This window comes from Procambarus clarkii, chromosome 66 (assembly GCF_040958095.1).
Source record: "Procambarus clarkii isolate CNS0578487 chromosome 66, FALCON_Pclarkii_2.0, whole genome shotgun sequence".
Taxonomy (NCBI): Eukaryota; Metazoa; Arthropoda; class Malacostraca; order Decapoda; family Cambaridae; genus Procambarus; species Procambarus clarkii.
In genome coordinates, this window is record NC_091215.1 from 25,583,621 (window position 1) to 25,604,972 (window position 21,352).

At 50.4% G+C, this 21,352-nt stretch overlaps 2 protein-coding genes across 2 annotated transcripts in view; one reads left to right on the forward strand and one right to left on the reverse strand.

The window, feature by feature from the left end:
* Positions 1-19,882: 19,882 nt before the first annotated feature.
* Positions 19,883-20,704, forward strand: LOC138355285 (mucin-1-like). Its single transcript, XM_069310153.1, has one exon. The coding sequence runs from the start codon at positions 19,883-19,885 to the stop codon at positions 20,702-20,704; it is 822 nt and encodes a 273-aa protein (XP_069166254.1).
* Positions 20,705-20,997: 293 nt separating this feature from the next.
* The window catches only part of LOC138355286 (periaxin-like), a 3,135-nt gene continuing 2,780 nt past the window's right edge, over positions 20,998-21,352 (reverse strand). The window contains exon 2 of the mRNA XM_069310154.1: positions 20,998-21,352. This exon is cut by the window's right edge and continues 151 nt beyond it. Within this exon, the coding sequence (XP_069166255.1) occupies positions 20,998-21,352 (355 nt within the window).

Here is a 21,352-nt window from a genome sequence, read left to right on the forward strand (position 1 = left end):
ATGTGTTAGGAGAGTGGTTTCTAATACTGTGTTTGTAATTACAGCAGTAGCAGAACCAGTGCTGGTAGTAGTTGAATTAGTACTGGTAGTAGTGGGACTATTACTGGTTTTAATGGGATTAGTAATAGTAGTAGTAAAACTAGTACTAGTGGGGCAAATACTAATAGTGTTAATACCAATACTAGCGGCAAGAACAGGGAGCATTTGTGTAAGGATGGCTTTGATGTTGACTGGAAGAGTTGTGGTCGAACACTTCTGATAGATTTTATTACACTAACCCTTTATCACTCTCTCTCTCTCACACACACACACACACACACACACACACACACACACACACACACACACACACACACACACACACACACACACACACACACACACACACACACACTCTCTCTGACTCTCTTCCTCCCTCTCACACTCTCTCCCTCCCTCCCTCCCTTTGCCTGACTATTCCACCAACCTGCTCACTCCCTCTCATCCGCCTTCCCGGTACACATGACATGAGGACATACACACGACTGAAGGAAGTACTCAGGACTGGAACATGTACTCAGGACACTATCACTGCCACGGGGGCCAGACACGTCTTGAGTGTGTAGTAAGTGCTCCATTATTAATACTCAAGTGCGTCTAGTGTTTATACACCATTTGAAGTGTGTTGTTAGTGTGATTGATTTACATGTGGGTAGGAGGCCATGAGTGTGTGGGTTCGATCCCACTTAATGGCCCCACAATGTTTTCTGGTTGATATGCTGCGTTCTTGTGGGTCGTGCACTAAATTCTACGAAATTTTTTAAATGTTGTTTTTAGATTCAGCTACTCAGAACAATAACTTCCAGTAGCACGGGCTATGGTGAGCCCGTAGTATAAATTTTGAAGCTGCGGAAGCGAAACTGCACAACTTTTCACATGTGTATCCATCGTGTCTTGTTTTAATGTGCGTTGATCCAACACTCTGTTACTATCCCCCTTTTATCCGCCTCACGCCTCACTTCACCCCTCACTTCACTAGAGAATGTAAATTATCAAATCATATAAACAATAAAAATTATTCGTAAATGTTTGTTCATTGTTATTCAGATTTGGGATCTTCATTTTTTTCAGCTTTGTCTGGAGTAGGTTTGGTTAATCTCTCTTAACAAATAAAGTTTTGTCAGTTCCTGGGATTCAATTTGTCGTAGTTCTATATTCTCACTCCGCTACATATGTGGAACTGCATAGTACATACAGGGCCTAGCAAGGGAAGGTTATCTTGAGGTTATCTTGAGATGATTTCGAGGCTTTTTTTAGTGTCCCAGCGGCCCGGTCCTGGACCAGGCCTCCACCCCCAGGAAGCAGCCCGTGACAGCTGACTACCACCCAGGTACCTATTTTACTGCTAGGTAACAGGGGCATAGGGTAAAAGAAACTCTGCCCATTGTTTCTTGCCAGCGCCTGGGATCGAACCCAGGACCACAGGATCACAAGTCCAGCGTGCTGTCCGCTCGGCCGACCGGCTCCCCTTGAAGATGGAGAATAACATTGGATTTTTCTATGACAATAGTTTATTTGCCTTCAAATCTCAGCTAAGCTTTGATATTTTTTTAATTCAGATTTCTCAGTTTTACGTAATCTCATAAATCTATTATTGAGGAAATCCACTGGGACTATAGGAAGGCACGAACCCACGACCCCTGCATCGCCAAGTCGCATACTCTACCAATTAGACCATCATTGACTTGTAAAAAAAGAAATACAACTGGATTCCTATTGGAATCACAGGGAGTCAGGCAGCCCCTACTGACGCCAGACCCCAGTACCCACGTACTGACGACAGACCCCAGTACCCACGTACTGACGCCAGACCCCAGTACCCACGTACTGACGACAGACCCCAGTACCCACGTACTGACGACAGACCCCAGTACCCACGTACTGACGCCAGACCCCAGTACCCACGTACTGACGACAGACCCCAGTACCCACGTACTGACGACAGACCCCAGTACCCACGTACTGACGACAGACCCCAGTACCCACGTACTGACGACAGACCCCAGTACCCAACCAGACACGGAAATCGCCATTAATGTGACATCAATGAATCACCTTAGTGTGATGTCCGTGTGATTGTTATTGATGTCCGTGGTTATCGTTGATGTTCGTTAATCCTGTGTGTAAATCACGGAGGCTCTTCTAGGTAAAGGTGAGAGAGGGCGGAGGGAGGGAGAGAGGGAGAGAGAGAGAGAGAGAGAGAGAGGGAGGGGGAGAGAGAGAGAGAGAGCAGTGAAGGGTGTGGGGGGAACCAAGACGGGCTTGTGAGAGGAACACGAGCACAGGAGAGGTATTGATTCACTCTCTCCCTCTCTCTCTCCCCCTCCCCCTCCCCCCCCCCCATCTGCCCCATCACCCCCCTCCCTCCCACATTCCCCCCCTCTCTCCCTCTCGCTACTCCTTCCTTCCTTTTCCACACCCTCCACCACATCCTCCATCTCTCCCCCAACCCCACCCCCACCACCTCCACCGTCTCCAAAGTGGTGTACTGCACCCACACTACTCCAGTACCCCCCACACTACTCCAGTACCCCCCCACACTACTCCAGTACCCCCCCCCACACTACTCCAGTACCCCCCCACACTACTCCAGTACTCCCCCACACTACTCCAGTACTCCCCCACACTACTCCAGTACCCCCCCACACTGCTCCAGTACTCCCCCACACTACTCCAGTACCCCCCCACACTACTCCAGTACTCCCCCACACTACTCCAGTACTCCCCCACACTACTCCAGTACTCCCCCACACTACTCCAGTACCCCCCACACTACTCCAGTACCCCCCACACTACTCCAGTACCCCCCACACTACTCCAGAACCCCCCACACTACTCCAGTACTCCCCCACACTACTCCAGTACCACCACACTACTCCAGTACCCCCCCACACTACTCCAGTACCCCCCCACACCACTCCAGTACTCCCCCACACTACTCCAGTACCCCCCCACACTACTCCAGTACCACCACACTACTCCAGTACCCCCCCACACTACTCCAGTACTCCCCCACACTACTCCAGTACCCCCCCCCCACACTACTCCAGTACCCCCCACACTACTCCAGTACTCCCCCACACTACTCCAGTACTCCCCCACACTACTCCAGTACCACCACACTACTCCAGTACCCCCCCCCACACTACTCCAGTACCCCCCCACACTACTCCAGTACCCCCCACACCACTCCAGTACTCCCCCACACTACTCCAGTACCACCACACTACTCCAGTACCCCCCCACACTACTCCAGTACCCCCCCACACTACTCCAGTACCCCTCCACACTACTCCAGTACTCCCCCACACTACTCCAGTACCACCACACTACTCCAGTACCCCCCCACACTACTCCAGTACTCCCCCACACTACTCCAGTACCACCACACTACTCCAGTACTCCCCCACACTACTCCAGTACCACCACACTACTCCAGTACCCCCCACACTACTCCAGTACCCCCCCACACTACTCCAGTACCACCACACTACTCCAGTACCCCCCACACTACTCCAGTACTCCCCCACACTACTCCAGTACCACCACACTACTCCAGTACCCCCCCACACTACTCCAGTACCCCCCCACACTACTCCAGTACCCCCCCACACTACTCCAGTACCCCCCCACACTACTCCAGTACTCCCCCACACTACTCCAGTACCACCACACTACTCCAGTACCCCCTCACACTACTCCAGTACCCCCCCACACTACTCCAGTACTCCCCCACACTACTCCAGTACCACCACACTACTCCAGTACCCCCTCACACTACTCCAGTACTCCCCCACACTACTCCAGTACTCCCCCACACTACTCCAGTACTCCCCCACACTACTCCAGTACCACCACACTACTCCAGTACCCCCCCCACACTACTCCAGTACCCCCCCACACTACTCCAGTACCCCCCACACCACTCCAGTACTCCCCCACACTACTCCAGTACCACCACACTACTCCAGTACCCCCCCACACTACTCCAGTACTCCCCCACACTACTCCAGTACCCCCCCCACACTACTCCAGTACCACCACACTACTCCAGTACCCCCCCACACTACTCCAGTACTCCCCCACACTACTCCAGTACCACCACACTACTCCAGTACCCCCCCACACTACTCCAGTACCCCCCCCACACTACTCCAGTACCACCACACTACTCCAGTACCCCCCCCACACTACTCCAGTACTCCCCCACACTACTCCAGTACCACCACACTACTCCAGTACCCCCCCCCACACTACTCCAGTACCCCCCCACACTACTCCAGTACCCCCCCACACTACTCCAGTACCCCCCCACACTACTCCAGTACTCCCCAACACTACTCCAGTACCACCACACTACTCCAGTACCACCACACTACTCCAGTACCACCACACTACTCCAGTACCCCCCCACACTACTCCAGTACCCCCCCACACTACTCCAGTACCCCCCCACACTACTCCAGTACCCCCCCACACTACTCCAGTACTCCCCCACACTACTCCAGTACCACCACACTACTCCAGTAGCCCCTCACACTACTCCAGTACCCCCCCACACTACTCCAGTACTCCCCCACACTACTCCAGTACCACCACACTACTCCAGTACCCCCCCACACTACTCCAGTACCCCCCCACACTACTCCAGTACCCCCCCACACTACTCCAGTACCCCCCCACACTACTCCAGTACCCCCCCACACTACTCCAGTACTCCCCCACACTACTCCAGTACCACCACACTACTCCAGTACCCCCTCACACTACTCCAGTAGTGTGAAGAAAAAGTAGTGTGCACTACAAAAATTTAAACTAATGAATTATTAGTTCAATTAATTAATACTAATATTCAAATTAGAATATCATTAAACTAATGATATTTTTTTGTATTTTCAGACCCTGCGGATCTTAGATGATTTGGAAGCTGAAGGTGAGAGGATGATACGTATATTAGGAATATATATGATAATAATTTTATTTATAATAATAATAATAATAAAATTATTCAATGTGGTAAAACACAGTCAACGTAATAATTGATACTTTAATATTCAGTAAATATTCTTGTAAGATGTGTTCGTTGGTCAGTATGCTGGGTTAGGTTAGGGTAGGTTAGGTTAGGTTAGGGTAGGGAAGGTTAGGTTAGGTTAGGTTAGGGAAGGTTAGGTTAGGTTAGGGAAGGTTAGGTTAGGTTAGGTTAGGGAAGGTTAGGAAAGGTTAGGTTAGGTTAGGTTAGGGTAGGGAAGGTTAGGTTAGGTTAGGGAAGGTTAGGAAAGGTTAGGAAAGGTTAGGTTAGGTTAGGTTAGGGTAGGGAAGGTTAGGTTAGGTTAGGGAAGGTTAGGAAAGGTTAGGTTAGGTTAGGTTAGGGTAGGAAAGGTTAGGTTAGGTTAGGTTAGGGAAGGTTAGGTTAGGTTAGGGAAGGTTAGGTTAGGTTAGGTTAGGTTAGGGAAGGTTAGGAAAGGTTAGGTTAGGTTAGGTTAGGGTAGGGAAGGTTAGGTTAGGTTAGGGAAGGTTAGGAAAGGTTAGGTTAGGTTAGGTTAGGTTAGGGTAGGGAAGGTTAGGTTAGGTTAGGGAAGGTTAGGTTAGGTTAGGGAAGGTTAGGTTAGGTTAGGTTAGGGAAGGTTAGGAAAGGTTAGGTTAGGTTAGGTTAGGGTAGGGAAGGTTAGGTTAGGTTAGGGAAGGTTAGGTTAGGTTAGGGAAGGTTAGGTTAGGTTAGGGTAGGGAAGGTTAGGTTAGGTTAGGGAAGGTTAGGAAAGGTTAGGTTAGGTTAGGTTAGGTTAGGGTAGGGAAGGTTAGGTTAGGTTAGGGAAGGTTAGGTTAGGTTAGGGAAGGTTAGGTTAGGTTAGGTTAGGGAAGGTTAGGAAAGGTTAGGTTAGGTTAGGTTAGGTTAGGGTAGGGAAGGTTAGGTTAGGTTAGGGAAGGTTAGGTTAGGTTAGGGAAGGTTAGGTTAGGTTAGGTTAGGGAAGGTTAGGAAAGGTTAGGTTAGGTTAGGTTAGGTTAGGGTAGGGTAGAGTTTTCTAAAGTGACCATTTTATGTCTCCAAGTCTGATGTGAATATCTTAGGTGGAGTAGAATTAATGGTTACTAAGAATGTTCCTGTTTAAGATTTAGTTTGTAAATTATTTTTTTCTGAGTGAGTTATGTTAATATTGTGCTGGAAATTGTTGTAAATCAAATCGGTTGTAATTGTATCAAGTTGTATGGATAGTTTCTAGAGCTGTTAATCTGCCTGCTCTGTCTCTCTCTGACTCTGTCTCTCTCTCTGACTCTGTCTCTGTCTCTCTCTCTCTCTCTCTCTCTCTCTCTCTCTCTCTCTCTCTCTCTCTCTCTCTCTCTCTCTCTGACCCTGTCTCTCTCTCTCTCTCTCTCTGACTCTGTCTCTCTCTCTGACTCTGTCTCTGTCTCTCTCTCTCTCTCTCTCTCTCTCTCTCTCTCTCTCTCTCTCTCTCTCTCTGTCTCTCTCTCTCTCTCTCTCTGACCCTGTCTCTCTCTCTCTCTCTCTCTCTCTCTCTCTCTCTCTCTCTGTCTCTCTCTCTCTCTCTCTCTGACCCTGTCTCTCTCTCTCTCTCTCTCTGACCCTGTCTCTCTCTCTCTCTCTCTCTGACCCTGTCTCTCTCTCTCTCTGACTCTGTCTCTCTCTCTCTCTGACCCTGTCTCTCTCTCTCTCTCTGACTCTGTCTCTCTCTCTCTCTGACTCTGTCTCTCTCTCTCTCTCTCTCTCTCTCTCTCTCTCTGAGATAGAGGGCGAGGGTGGAGGAGAGGTAGGCAGTAAAGCATCTCTATTTCCTGTCTTTGAAGTTGCCAGTGACCTAGTTGCTGAAACACCCAGAGCTTTACCCCCACAAGGAAAGCTCTTTGAAGTGACCATGCAACATACCCCCTCTACCCCTGCAACACCCCCCCCCCCCCTTCACCCCTGCAAGGGGGCGGCGCCCCCCTGAAGCAGTACCTACCGTGTTCCAGCTGGGGCTGTAGTGTGGTTAAAAATGGAAATAGAGTCCAAATTGTAATTGTAAATTGTTGTACCGGACCAACCGGGCTGTGGTGGGTATGTGGGCCTGCGGGCTACTGCAAGCAACAGTCTGGTGGATCAAACTCTCACAAGTCGAGCCTGGCCTCGGGCCGGGCTTGGGGAGTAGAAGAACTCCCAGAACCCCATCAAATGGGGAGAGAATGACAAGGGGGGGGGGGGGGGCGTCAGAACTAAGGAGCAGGGGAGGGGTGACGGAAGGAAGTGCTTCTGTCAGGAAGATAATTGTCCACAGTCACTCAGAGGTGTTGAATACAGTACAAACTGTGGCTTGTGTTGCTGTCTGTCTGTCTGTAACACACGCGGTGGTGTAACACACCTGACACCATCTACACAAGCACCTGAGTGGGCCAGTCAGAGGCTTAGGGACACCCCAGGGGGGAGGAAGGGGAAGTGCTATATGGGGCCCCCTTGCTTGTAGGGGGGGGGGTCCCCATTGAGACTATGCAGTTCAGTTTCGCGTACCGATCTGTAGATGGAACTTTTAATTCCTTAATCATGTGCATTGAAGGACGGGAAAGTTCATTCTGGAGTTAGGAACTTTTCTTATTGAAGAGAGATTAAGAAAGCTTAGTTTAAACTCGATAGAAAAGAGAAGAGGAAGAGGAGGACACGACTGAAATAGGCAAATGGGTGAGAAGATATAACAGCGGGATATTAATAGGTTCTGATATAGAGTTTTGACACAAAATAGTGATCGAATCAGCGAATTACACACCGAATACCTGGTTGATACCTGGTTGATGGGGTTCTGGGAGTTCTTCTACTCCCCAAGCCCGGCCCGAGGCCAGGCTTGACTTGTGAGAGTTTGGTCCACAAGGCTGTTGCTTGGAGCGGCCCGCAGGCCCACATACCCACCACAGCCCGGTTGGTCCGGCACTCCTTGGAGGAATAAATCTAGTTTCCTCTTGAAAATGTCCACGGTTGTTCCGGCAATATTTCTTATTTACTAATACATTTAGATTCAGAAAGGAACTGGGTAATTTGCTGATTATGAAATAGGAATTCAGATTTCTGAAATAGGTTAGCGGGTGATATATATATGCAACCCGTTCTCGCAAATTTAATAAGTCAATATTGACTAATTAAATATGTGCATAGGTGACATACTTAACATAATAGTTTCCCTTGAAAAGCTTCATAGAAAACACCGACCTTACCTAACCTACTTAGTATGTTAAGATAAGTATCTTATTGCTTCGTAATTACAATTATTACCTAACCTATACCTATAATAGGTTAAGTAACAATTGTAATTACGAAGCTATAAGATGCTTATTTTAACATACTAAGTAGGTTAGGTAAGGTCGGTGTTTTCTATGAAGCTTTTCAAGGGAAACTATTATGTTTAGTATGTCACCTATGCACGCAACTAATAAGTCAATATTGACTTATTAAATTTGCGAGAACGGGTTGATATATGATCAGACAACGCAAGGATTCTTGATCAACCGGTCATGGAATTCATACGTCAGAATGCGAGCAGCGACATCTAACAGCCTCGTTGACCTGACTACCAAACCAAGAGGCCTGGTTTTGGTGATCCCTCGGAACTTAGTAACCTCGAAGTAACCGCTGAGAGTGTTGTTTCGAGCGTAGGTTAGACACATATATGAATAAGTTTGGGTGATATCTAGGCACCCCCGGTGGCCCGGCCTGACCCGGGACCCACATATCAAAGTACTGGGTTGAGACGAGGAAATATGTAGGGGGACACATATTCCACCGGGAGCCGGTCGGCCGAGCGGACAGCACGCTGGACTTGTGATCCTGCGGTCCTGGATTCGATCCCAGGCGCCGGCGAGAAACAATGGGCAGAGTTTCTTTCACCCTATGCCCCTGTTACCTAGCAGTAAAATAGGTACCTGGGTGTTAGCCAGCTGTCACGGGCTGCTTCCTGGGGGTGGAGGCCTGGTCGAGGACCGGGCCGCGGGGACACTAAAAATCCCCGAAATCATCTCAAGATAACCTCAAGATAACACAGTGCCAGCCCCGGTGGTGAGCAGCTTAGCCTCCTCATCTGAGCTTGAAGCTCTTATAAGCTGAGCTTGGCGGCCCACCTGTCGCCCACCGGAAGTGACAAGCTTCCCACTGCTTTGTGTGACACTTCAAAGGTGTTCCTAAAGCTTTGTATCAGCTTGCGTGACGTGGACGGGATTTTCTGCCGTGGTATCCGGTCCAGTTCTCCCGCGCTGACGCCCCGTCATATCCTGCCAGTCAGGTTTCTTCTGGCTTGGGTTCATTCCTTCCCCTACTCTTATTGGGGACATTTTGTGGGCAGGGTCCGCCCTATCTCCGGTCCTGGGTGGGTGGTGGGTGGCCACGCTGGCTGGTGGGGCCGCTCTAAACCCACCCCCCACCCTCCCACCCACCGCCCTCTCGACTTTCTGGCGTTTCTCAAGCAGGCAATCGATATGTGGGACACATTGCCGTCTCTTGACAGATGTAGGAGCACCGTCCTCATCTTCATCTCTCTGTGTCTCTCTCTCTCTCTGTCTCTCTCTCTGTCTCTCTCTGTCTGTGTCTCTGTCTCTCTCTCTCTCTCTCTCTCTCTCTCTCTCTCTCTCTCTCTCTCTCTCTCTCTCTCTCTCTCTCTCTCTCTCTCTCTCTCTCTCTCTCTCTCTCTCTCTCTCGACGTCCCAGGTTTCGGTCGTATAATTCAGATATCCTTCTTTGTTATTATCTCTATATCTATAAAAGACACTGTTAATGCAAGGTTTGAGGCCAGATGCCTCGGGCTAGCCTCACTCAACTTTTCAAGATGACTCATGAGTGGTATGGAGCTGTCGTAGGCCAGTCGGGGTCAGCACCTCTGCTCCCCTTTAAGTAGGATCAGTTCCTATTCCACATCCCCGCAACTCCTTTCGAAGTCTGAAACGGGAGGTGGTGTTTTCCAAAGAGTTTTTCAAAAGTTTTCAGCCGGAGGTAGACCCGAGCACTGCCGGGTCCCACATTTATTGTGCCATATCAACTTGTTTATCTAATTAACTTGTCGTTCGCTATAGCGAATTACATTTTTATAGCGGAATATAGCGTTATATGGAAATATTTTATAAGGAAACTAGCAACAGAGAAATCACACACAAAGTTATTAGGTGAGTACATTAGGTGAGTACACACAAATGCCGTCAGACCACACGGCTGAAGGAAGCAGTATCAGCCAGTAAGACTTAACAAGACTAACTATATCGTAAGACTTTACCTGTGAAGAACAGACTAACTATATCGTAAGACTTTACCTGTCAAGAACAGACTAACTATATCGTAAGACTTTACCTGTGAAGAACAGACTAACTATATCGTAAGACTTTACCTGTGAAGAACAGACTAACTATATCGTAAGACTTTACCTGTCAAGAACAGACTAACTATATCGTAAGACTTTACCTGTGAAGAACAGACTAACTATATCGTAAGACTTTACCTGTGAAGAACAGACTAACTATATCGTAAGACTTTACCTGTGAAGAACACGATAAAGAAGCTGTCACGAGGGCAAGAAAAAGAACTGGTTGGCTACAAAGAAGCTCTCAGACAAGGGATCCCGTGTCAATGATGCTTCTCGAGACACTATACTGCTCTCTAGGGTGGAGTGTATAATTGTTGCCCACTAACAGCCCCATTCAAAGTTTTAGCAGTTGCTGACCTGGAGAACGTGAGATCGCTTTTACCGCCGGAATCCATTTAATAAAACATCTCAATCTTTTTAAAAGGTGTATTGTCTAGAGCGCAGGCGCGAGAGATGCATAATATATTTACACTTTGAAAATATCAGAGTGAATAGTTACAGACCGAAAAAGATGGCGGATTATGTTCCGTCCCGGGGGCCTGATGGCTGAGTGGACAGCGCTCGGGATTCGTAGCTCTAAGGTTCCGGGTTCGATCCCTGGTAGAGGCGGAAACAAATGGATAGAGTTTCTTTAACCCTGATGTACCTGTTTACCTATGAGTAAATAGGTACCTCGTGAGTTAGCTGCTATGGGCTGCTTCCTGGGGGTGTGTAACAAAAAGGAGGCCTGGTCGAGGACCGGGCCGCGGGGACGCTAAGCCCCGAAATCATCTCAAGATTGTCCCTATACTGTGGGAGAATGTCGGTGAGATCAACCGTGTCATGTAGGGTGACACCTGTGTCATGTAGGGTGACAACTGTGTCATGTAGGGTGACAACTGTGTCATGTAGGGTGACAACTGTGTCATGTAGGGTGACAACTGTGTCATGTAGGGTGACAACTGTGTCATGTAGGGTGACACCTGTGTCATGTAGGGTGACAACTGTGTCATGTAGGGTGACAACTGTGTCATGTAGGGTGACAACTGTGTCATGTAGGGTGACAACCGTGTCATGTAGGGTGACAACTGTGTCATGTAGGGTGACAACTGTGTCATGTAGGGTGACAACTGTGTCATGTAGGGTGACAACTGTGTCATGTAGGGTGACAACTGTGTCATGTAGGGTGACAACTGTGTCATGTAGGGTGACAACCGTGTCATGTAGGGTGACAACTGTGTCATGTAGGGTGACAACTGTGTCATGTAGGGTGACAACTGTGTCATGTAGGGTGACAACTGTGTCATGTAGGGTGACAACTGTGTCATGTAGGGTGACAACTGTGTCATGTAGGGTGACAACTGTGTCATGTAGGGGGACAACTGTGTCATGTAAAGTGACACCTGTGTCATGTAGGGTGACAACTGTGTCATGTAGGGTGACAACTGTGTCATGTAGGGTGACAACTGTGTCATGTAGGGTGAGTCTAGCGGCACACAGGTTAAATGTGTCACGTGTCGTGTGTACTCACCTAATTGTGCTTGCGGGGGTTGAGCTCTGGCTCTTTGGTCCCGCCTCTCAACTGTCAATCAACTGGTGTACAGATTCCTGAGCCTACTGGGCTCTATCATATCTATATTTGAAACTGTGTATGGAGTCAGCCTCCACCACATCACTTCCTAATGCATTCCATTTATTAACTACTCTGACACTGAAAAAATTCTTTCTAACGTCTCTGTGGCTCATCTGGGTACTAAGTTTCCACCTGTACTCACCTATATGTGCTTGCAGGATCGAGCATTGACTCTTGGATCCCGCCTTTCTAGCTATCGGTTGTTTACAGCAATGACTCCTGTGTCCCCTTGTTCGTGTCCCACCCGTGCTGAAGAGTGAGTGTGTGTGTGTGTGTGTGTGTGTGTGTGTGTGTGTGTGTGTGTGTGTGTGTGTGTGTGTGTGTGTGTGTGTGTGTGTGTGTGTTGGTGTAGTGTGTCCTCTTGGCTGTGATGGATGACAGTTGATGGGTGACACCTCATCATTCGTCCCCGGGTTGATGTAACCCTGATCTACACGGGTGCCATTCTCTGATGGGCGGGGGAAGGGAAGGGAAATTATCAGGGGAAAAGCCTGCTGGGAAGGGAGTCAGGATAAGGATTTGGGATGGGACGGGGGGATGGAATGGTGCCTAACCACTTGGTGGACAGTCGGGGATTGAACGCCGACTTGTTCTGGGAGATGAACCAGGGGGGGTGATGCTCTGAGATGAACCACTCAGTGATGCTGGGAGATGAACCACTCAGTGATGCTGGGAGATGAACCACTCAGTGATGCTGGGAGATGAACCACTCAGTGATGCTGGGAGATGAACCAGTGTTAAAAATGCATTTAACTTTCCCAGGCTCTTATAAGGTTGTAAGTCTCAGAGTTAATTATAAAAGTTTTCCGTCTATATTGTACAGGAGTCCCTCGCTGTCTGGCTAGGGCCGGATAGACGGGATTGCTCCTCGTGCTGCCTCCTCCTCCTATCCCTGTTGTCTCTCTTGCTTGCTCCTCTCTCTCTTGCTCTCTTTCCCTCTCTTGCTTTCATCCTCGCGTCCTTCCCTCCCTCCCTCCCTCCCTCTGATGGATGGAGGGCAATCGAGAGGCTTTTTGCCATAAATGTGGTCGTAAGTGTTCATGTTGAGAGGAAGGAGCTTGTATAAGGGAGGAAGAGTGGGCAGTTATGGAGGTGTGAAAGCTCTCCTGTGCACGGCTGGTCTGAGGGCCCCTCTGTGCACGGCTGGTCTGAGGGCCCCTCTGTGGACGGCTGGTCTGAGGGCCCTCCCTGTGCACGGCTGGTCTGAGGGCCCCTCTGTGGACGGCTGGTCTGAGGGCCCCTCTGTGCACGGCTGGTCTGAGGGCCCCTCTATGGACGGCTGGTCTGAGGGCCCCTCTGTGGACGGCTGGTCTGAGGGCCCCTCTGTGGACGGCTGGTCTGAGGGCCCTCCCTGTGCACGGCTGGTCTGAGGGCCCTCCCTGTGCACGGCTGGTCTGAGGGCCCCTCTGTGCACGGCTGGTCTGAGGGCCCCTCTGTGCACGACTGGTCTGAGGGCCCCTCTGTGCACGGCTGGTCTGAGGGCCCCTCTGTGCACGGCTGGTCTGAGGGCCCTCCCTGTGCATGGCTGGTCTGAGGGCCCCTCCTTGTGCACGGCTGGTCTGAGGGCCCCTCTGTGCACGGCTGGTCTGAGTAAAGTTGGAATTTCTTTCCAATATCTGTGTGGCTCATTTGGGTACTCTGGTCCTGTCACTCGCTCCCACCACGATTCTCTCAGTATTCAGATCACTTCCCTGGAAACACAAACCGTAACTGTGTCTATTTTCCGCTTGTTACAACTTGTAATAAAGTTGTTACATCTTGGCTTAACGTGTTTATGACGTATTAGAACGTTGTTACAACTTGTAATAAAGTTGTTACATCTTGGCTTAACGTGTTTATGACGTATTAGAACGTTGTTACAACTTGTAATAAAGTTGTTACATCTTGGCTTAACGTGTTTATGACGTATTAGAACGTTGTTACAACTTGCTATATTGGTTGTTATAACTGGTTAGGAGGTGTTAAAACTTGTTCGAACGTTGTACCAACGTCGTAGTTTCGGTGTGTGTTTGGCGGGAATTGTGCTTTCTCACGTTGAGAAAGCTCGGTTCTCACTTTCCCTTGCAAAGCAGGAGAGATTTCTGACATAGAGACATACAGGGAGGGAGCCGGTCGACCGAGCGGACAGCACGCTGGACTGTGATCCTGTGGTCCCGGGTTCGATCCCGAGCGCCAGCGAGAAACAATGGGCAGAGTTTCTTTCACCCTATGCCCCTGTTACCTAGCAGTAAAATAGGTACCTGGGTGTTAGTCAGCTGTCACGGGCTGCTTCGAGGGGGTGGAGGCCTGGTCGAGGACCGGGCCGCGGGGACACTAAAGCCCCGAAATCATCTCAAGATAACCTCAAGATAACCACTCAAGATATACACAAGGTAGACGTCTGGTAAAATACTCTCCAACCAGCGTCGCATTTCGCTCGTATGCGTTACCTAAGACCAAAAATTGTCCTACTAGAAAATGGAAGCAAGTGGCGAAAGTGACGTACTGTCCCGTTTTCTGTTTAAGGTCCTCTGGTAGGTTAGGATAAGAACACTGTAAATTGACTGGTCTCTTAACGTTGGGAACGTTATTAAGACCAACTACTCGATCAACCACTCCATGTCTTCAGACATCTACCCCCCCCCCCTTCCCCTCCCCCTTGTCAACACCCCTGTAAGTCGTCAAGACGCGGTCCTTCTTCAGTCCAGACCAAGAAAACATGAGTATGCACACACACACACTGAGGCAAGTGGCGCCGCATAGAGTCCGGGTAGTTAAGTATCCGAGAACGTGCCTTAAGGCTTCTTGGCCTGGGTCCTTACAAGTAAAATGGTCATTAAATATTAGCTGGCGTGCCACGCTGGCCCTCTGGTATGGTCTACGCTGCTAGTGCCAGGCGCTGGGAGTGGAAGATAGGTGGCAGTAAGGAGGAATCGACAAGCACGTGCTTGACAGGACGATGTGTGTCATGAGTGACAGGTGACACGCACGTGGTCAACGTGACGACGCGAAGATTGGCATGACACGTGGTCGGATAATCAATGTCATCGCCATTTACATATTGAGAAAATTCACTAGGAGCTGTGGGGTGGGCTCAAACTTGCGATCGTGGCTCTGCCAGCCGCATACGCCAGCGCTATAGTTACACATTTGGGTACATGGCCTCTTGTGCAGCTACTCTGTGTGTAGGGTTACATAGCGTGTGATATTAAAGATGTACCCATCTCGCAAGATGGTTATAGTCGTGTGTGTGTTTGTGTGTGTGTGTGTGTGTGTGTGTGTGTGTGTGTGTGTGTGTGTGTGTGTGTGTGTGTGTGTGTTTGTGTGTGTGTGTGTGTGTGTGTGTTTTTACTAGTTGTGTTTTTGCGGGGGTTGAGCTTTGCTCTTTCGGCCCGCCTCTCAACTGTTTACTAACTACTGTGTGTGTGTGTGTAAGTTTAAATTATAGCTTTTTATACTAGTGCTTTCAGGTAATATTTTTCTATCAAACGTAGTTGTTCAGTTTTGTACCCGACCTTAGAGAGCAAAAGTCTACGGGGAGGGACTGCCACGTTTCAGTACCAGCCAGCAAAACCGGGCAGTTGGTGTCTGCGGTTGTGTATGCTCTGCTTACCGGTTGTGGGAGGACCCTATTCTGAGAGTGAAGTATTATGATTTGGTATTGTGTGTGAGGGAGAGAGAGAGAGAGAGAGAGAGAGAGAGATGTAGGCCGAGTGGATGAAGTGGGTGGATGGATGAAACAAGAGATGTGGAGGGGTGGAAGCGGGTGACGAGAGATGAGGGGGGGGGGTTAGGAAGATGGATGATGATTCAGGATAGGAGATGGATGAAGGGAGGAGGGTGGAGCAGGAGTGGAGATGGAGGTAAAGGAGCAGTCCAGATATTGATTATCTCACACCCAGAAGTACCAGGCTTAAGTGGTCTGCTCTCAGCTTCTCACTTTTGTCCCCTCTGGCCCACTTTTGCCCCCCCCCGGGCCCCCTTGGCCCACTTCTGCCCCCCCCCTCCTTGGCCCACTTCTGCCCCACTCCCAGCAACAGCCTGTTGGACCAAGCTCTCGCAAGTCGAGGCCGGGCTTGGGGGAGTAGAAGTGCTCCCAGAACGTCATCAAGGTACAATCCAAGTACAGGTGGTATATGCCCCCCCCCCCTGGGGAGGACAGGGGGAGGTATACCCGTAGGGAGGACAGGGAGGTATACCCATAGGGAGGGCAGGGGAGGTATACCCGTAGGGAGGACAGGGGAGGTATACCCCTGGTGAGGACAGGGGGAGGGGGAGCGTTTAGAAAAAGTGAGTCACCTTCAGGGAAGCAATTTGTGTTGAGATGATTCACCTGCTTGTGTTGTGTTTTGTCTGTCTGCCTGTCTGCCTGTCTGCCTGTCTGCCTGTCTGCCTGCCTGCCTGCCTGCCTGCCTGCCTGCCTGCCTGCCTGCCTGCCTGCCTGCCGGCCTGCCGGCCTGCCTGCCTGCCTGCCTGCCTGCCTGCCTGCCTGCCTGCCTGCCTGCCGGCCTGCCTGCCTGCCTGCCTGCCTGCCTGCTTTAGCATGTACTTACCTATCAGTAACCACGAGAGAGAGAGAGAGAGAGAGAGAGAGAGAGAGAGAGAGAGAGAGAGAGAGAGAGAGAGAGAGAGAGAGAGAGAGAGAGAGAGAGAGAGAGAGAGGGTAGGTGTCTAGCTTTCTATACCCCAACCTGTTAGCAGTACTGTACATATTATGTTATAATTTAATGTTCTGACGCTCGAAATCTCTGTCGAATCTGGCCTTCAGGTCGTGGCTGGAGGTGGCTTCCACAACTACTTCTTCGTGTGCATTCCACTTGTTAACCACTCGTTTTGAGGCAAGTTTTTCCTCTCCCTTCTTTGACTTTTTTCCCTCTCTCCATCTTCCATCTCCCACCTTGAATGAGGGAGTGGAGGGCACTGTGGCACTGTGCCAGAAGCACAGGGAGAGAGAGAGAGAGAGAGGAGACCTCCATAGCAGGTGCCGGTGCTGGCAGGAGTGCCAGGCACCCTTCTGATCTCCTTGTCGGGTCTGGGTCATCCTGTCAAAGACATGTCACCAGAGACAGAGGAGCTGGTGGCACTCTGTTTTATCTCTCTAAACCAACTTGTATTCACCTAGTTGTGCTTGCGGGAGTGATGCGTACTGTGTAGTACTGTGGTGTACACAGTACACTGTGCCTGTACGCCGGGTCGAAGCACTTCGCTGGCCTGCGTCTCTCACTCTTGTATTGACGCCTGTACCGCTTGGGCACGCCAGGGGACGTGCTTATGAAATACGCAAATAACAAATAAGATTATTTTTCTCTGTACGGTTGCGTGCCTTTGAGCCATTTGCATCACCCAGGCAGTACCTGGTTGATGGGGTTCTGGGAGTTCTTCTACTCCCCAAGCCCGGCCCGAGGCCAGGCTCGACTTGTGAGAGTTTGGTCCACCAGGCTGTTGCTTGGAGCGGCCCGCAGGTCCACATATACCTGCTTGATGGGGTTCTGGGAGTTCTTCTACTCCCCAAGCCCGGCCCGAGGCCAGGCTCGACTTGTGAGAGTTTGGTCCACCAGGCTGTTGCTTGGAGCGGCCCGCAGGTCCACATATACCTGCTTGATGGGGTTCTGGGAGTTCTTCTACTCCCCAAGCCCGGCCCGAGGCCAGGCTCGACTTGTGAGAGTTTGGTCCACCAGGCTGTTGCTTGGAGCGGCGGCCCGCAGGCCCACATACCCACCACAGCCCGGCTGATCCGGAACTTCTCTTAGAAAACAGTCCAGTTTTCTCTTGAAGATGCAAACATTTCCACCATTCGCTGTATCGAACTTTAGCGTTTTACGATGAAAATAATAAAGTTCCTAATACGTATGTCAGGTTAAATTGGTTGTTGTACATTAAATATTCGTATAACACTCAATGTGAAATGAAAATGGCGACGTTTCGGTCCAGGACCGAAAGGTTGTGACTTCCTTTCAGGTCTGGGTTTGGCTATTGGTCTGAGTATTTGTGAAAATGAGTTGGTCATTCCAGTAACCAGGAGGCCTGGTCGACGACCGGGCCGCGGGGACACTAAGCCCCGGAAGCACCTCAAGGTAGCCAAGGTAGGCATCTTATAGTGCCAGTGTCCGGTAGGTAGTTAGCGAGAAGCAGTTGGCATCTTATAGTGCCAGTGTCCGGTAGGTAGTTAGCGAGAAGCATGGTTTGGAGTGATGTAGGAGTGTAGACATTAGATGTGTTGATTTGGTTAAATTATCCATTTATCCGTTGAGTACTTATAGAGGGGCGCCGCCCCCTCCCCCCTGCGTGCAAGAGTGGTGACAGGATGACTGTTGACTGTAATGGGGTCCTCAGCGGGGTGTGTAAACGGTCAGTTAATCACTGTGACGTGTGTGTGTGTGTGTGTGTGTGTGTGTGTGTGTGTGTGTGTGTGTGTGTGTGTGTGTGTGTGTGTGTGTGTGTGTGTGTGTGTGTGTGTGTACTCAGCTAGTTGTGCTTACGGGGGTTGAGCTTCAGCTCTTTGGTCCCGCCTCTCAACTGTCAATCAACTGATGCACAGATTCCTGAGCCTACTGGGCTCTTATCATACCTACATTTAAAACTGTGTATGGAGTCAGCCTCCACCACATCACAGCCTAAGGCATTCCACCTATTAACTACCTCTGACACTAAACAAGTTCTTTCTAACGTCCCTGTGGCTCATTTGGGTACTCTAATTTCCACCCGTGTCCCCTTGTTCGTCTTTATCTACCCCTATCAATTCCTGCGAGATTCTTGCAGGTATGTGTAAGAGGGAGTTGATTGGTGGGTGTGTGGTGGTGTTGTGTGTATCGAGGGTCACTCGTATCCTCACTACTTGACCTGGTGACCTCTGACCTTTACTCAGTGCCTCATCCATGACCCCTTCCTCAGCACCTCGGGTAGTATAGTGAGTCACGCAGGTCTTTACTCATAATCTTACCTGTGATCTTAATTGTGATCACAGATATCTACCTGTGATCTTGCCTGTAATGATCTTAGTATAGGGTGTCACCCTCTGTTAAGCAGCTCACTGGACTGTTGTTACTGAGACGCCAGACTGCCGGCGGCGGCGTCCAACAGCCTGGTTGATCTGACCGCTAACCGAAAGGCCCGGTCAGAAACCTGGTCATTCTCGGAACCACCTAAAGGTTAAAAGATGCCTTGTGGTGGTGCCGGGGATCGATGTCCGGGCGACCCGGTCCCCCCTTCCCCCCAGGGTTTGTGGTTGTGATGGCCTGGTCGACCAGACTGTTGGACGCCGCCGCCGGCAGCGTGGTGCCACCACCTCAACGGCACTCCTTTAAAGTGCCTCCAGTGACTACTCCTGTTGATGCTGGTGATATTGTGACTACTCCTGTTGATGCTGGTGATATTGTGACTACTCCTGTTGATGCTGGGGGTATTGTGACCACTCCTGTTGATGCTGGGGATATTGTGACTACTCCTGTTGATGCTGGTGATATTGTGACTACTCCTGTTGATGCTGGTGATATTGTGACTACTCCTGTTGATGCTGGTGATATTGTGACTACTCCTGTTGATGCTGGGGGTATTGTGACCACTCCTGTTGATGCTGGGGATATTGTGACTACTCCTGTTGATGCTGGTGATATTGTGACTACTCCTGTTGATGCTGGTGGTATTGTGACTACTCCTGTTGATGCTGGTGATATTGTGACTACTCCTGTTGATGCTGGTGATATTGTGACTACTCCTGTTGATGCTGGTGGTATTGTGACTACTCCTGTTGATGCTGGTGATATTGTGACTACTCCTGTTGATGCTGGTGATATTGTGACCACTCCTGTTGATGCTGGTGATATTGTGACTACTCCTGTTGATGCTGGGGGTATTGTGACCACTCCTGTTGATGCTGGTGATATTGTGACTACTCCTGTTGATGCTGGTGATATTGTGACCACTCCTGTTGATGCTGGGGGGTATTGTGACCACTCCTGTTGATGCTGGTGATATTGTGACCACTCCTGTTGATGCTGGGGGTATTGTGACCACTCCTGTTGATGCTGGTGATATTGTGACCACTCCTGTTGATGCTGGGGGTATTGTGACCACTCCTGTTGATGCTGGTGATATTGTGACCACTCCTGTTGATGCTGGGGGTATTGTGACTACTCCTGTTGATGCTGGGGGTATTGTGACTACTCCTGTTGATGCTGGGGGTATTGTGACTACTCCTGTTGATGCTGGTGATATTGTGACTACTCCTGTTGATGCTGGGGATATTGTGACTACTCCTGTTGATGCTGGTGATATTGTGACTACTCCTGTTGATGCTGGGGATATTGTGACTACTCCTGTTGATGCTGGGGATATTGTGACTACTCCTGTTGATGCTGGTGGTATTGTGACTACTCCTGTTGATGCTGGGGATATTGTGACTACTCCTGTTGATGCTGGGGATATTGTGACTACTCCTGTTGATGCTGGGGATATTGTGACTACTCCTGTTGATGCTGGGGATATTGTGACTACTCCTGTTGATGCTGGGGATATTGTGACTACTCCTGTTGATGCTGGGGATATTGTGACTACTCCTGTTGATGCTGGGGATATTGTGACTACTCCTGTTGATGCTGGGGGTATTGTGACTACTCCTGTTGATGCTGGGGGTATTGTGACTACTCCTGTTGATGCTGGTGATATTGTGACTACTCCTGTTGATGCTGGTGTTAGTGCTACTGTTTGCCAGGCTTTAAACGTGACCCCAGTCACGGTCGGGGTCGTCCTGTGACCCCCAGTCTCCGCCGGGGTAGTCCTGTGACCCCCAGTCTCCGCCGGGGTCGTCCTGTGACCCCCAGTCTCCGCCGGGGTCGTCCTGTGACCCCCAGTCCCCGCCGGGGTCGTCCTGTGACCCCCAGTCCCCGCCGGGGTCCTGCGGTGACCCCAGGCACCACTGGGGTCCTGGGTAATATATGTTATAGTCTTGAGTTCAGTCGGTACCAAAGGTGAAGGGTCAAACCGCTGTCGTTGACCGTACGAGACCTGTGCCTCTTCCCCCCCCCCCCCCCGGCTGCCTGGCGGCCCTCAAAGGTGTTGCACCACTGAGATCTGTGGCACTCGGCCTCTGGGACCCAGTGACACGGAGATCTGTGGCACTCGGCCTCTGGGACCCAGTGACACGGAGATCTGTGGCACTCGGCCTCTGGGACCCAGTGACACGGAGATCTGTGGCACTCGGCCTCTGGGACCCAGTGACACGGAGATCTGTGGCACTCGGCCTCTGGGACCCAGTGACACGGAGATCTGTGGCACTCGGCCTCTGGGACCCAGTGACACGGAGATCTGTGGCACTCGGCCTCTGGGACCCAGTGACACGGAGATCTGTGGCACTCGGCCTCTGGGACCCAGTGACACGGAGATCTGTGGCACTCGGCCTCTG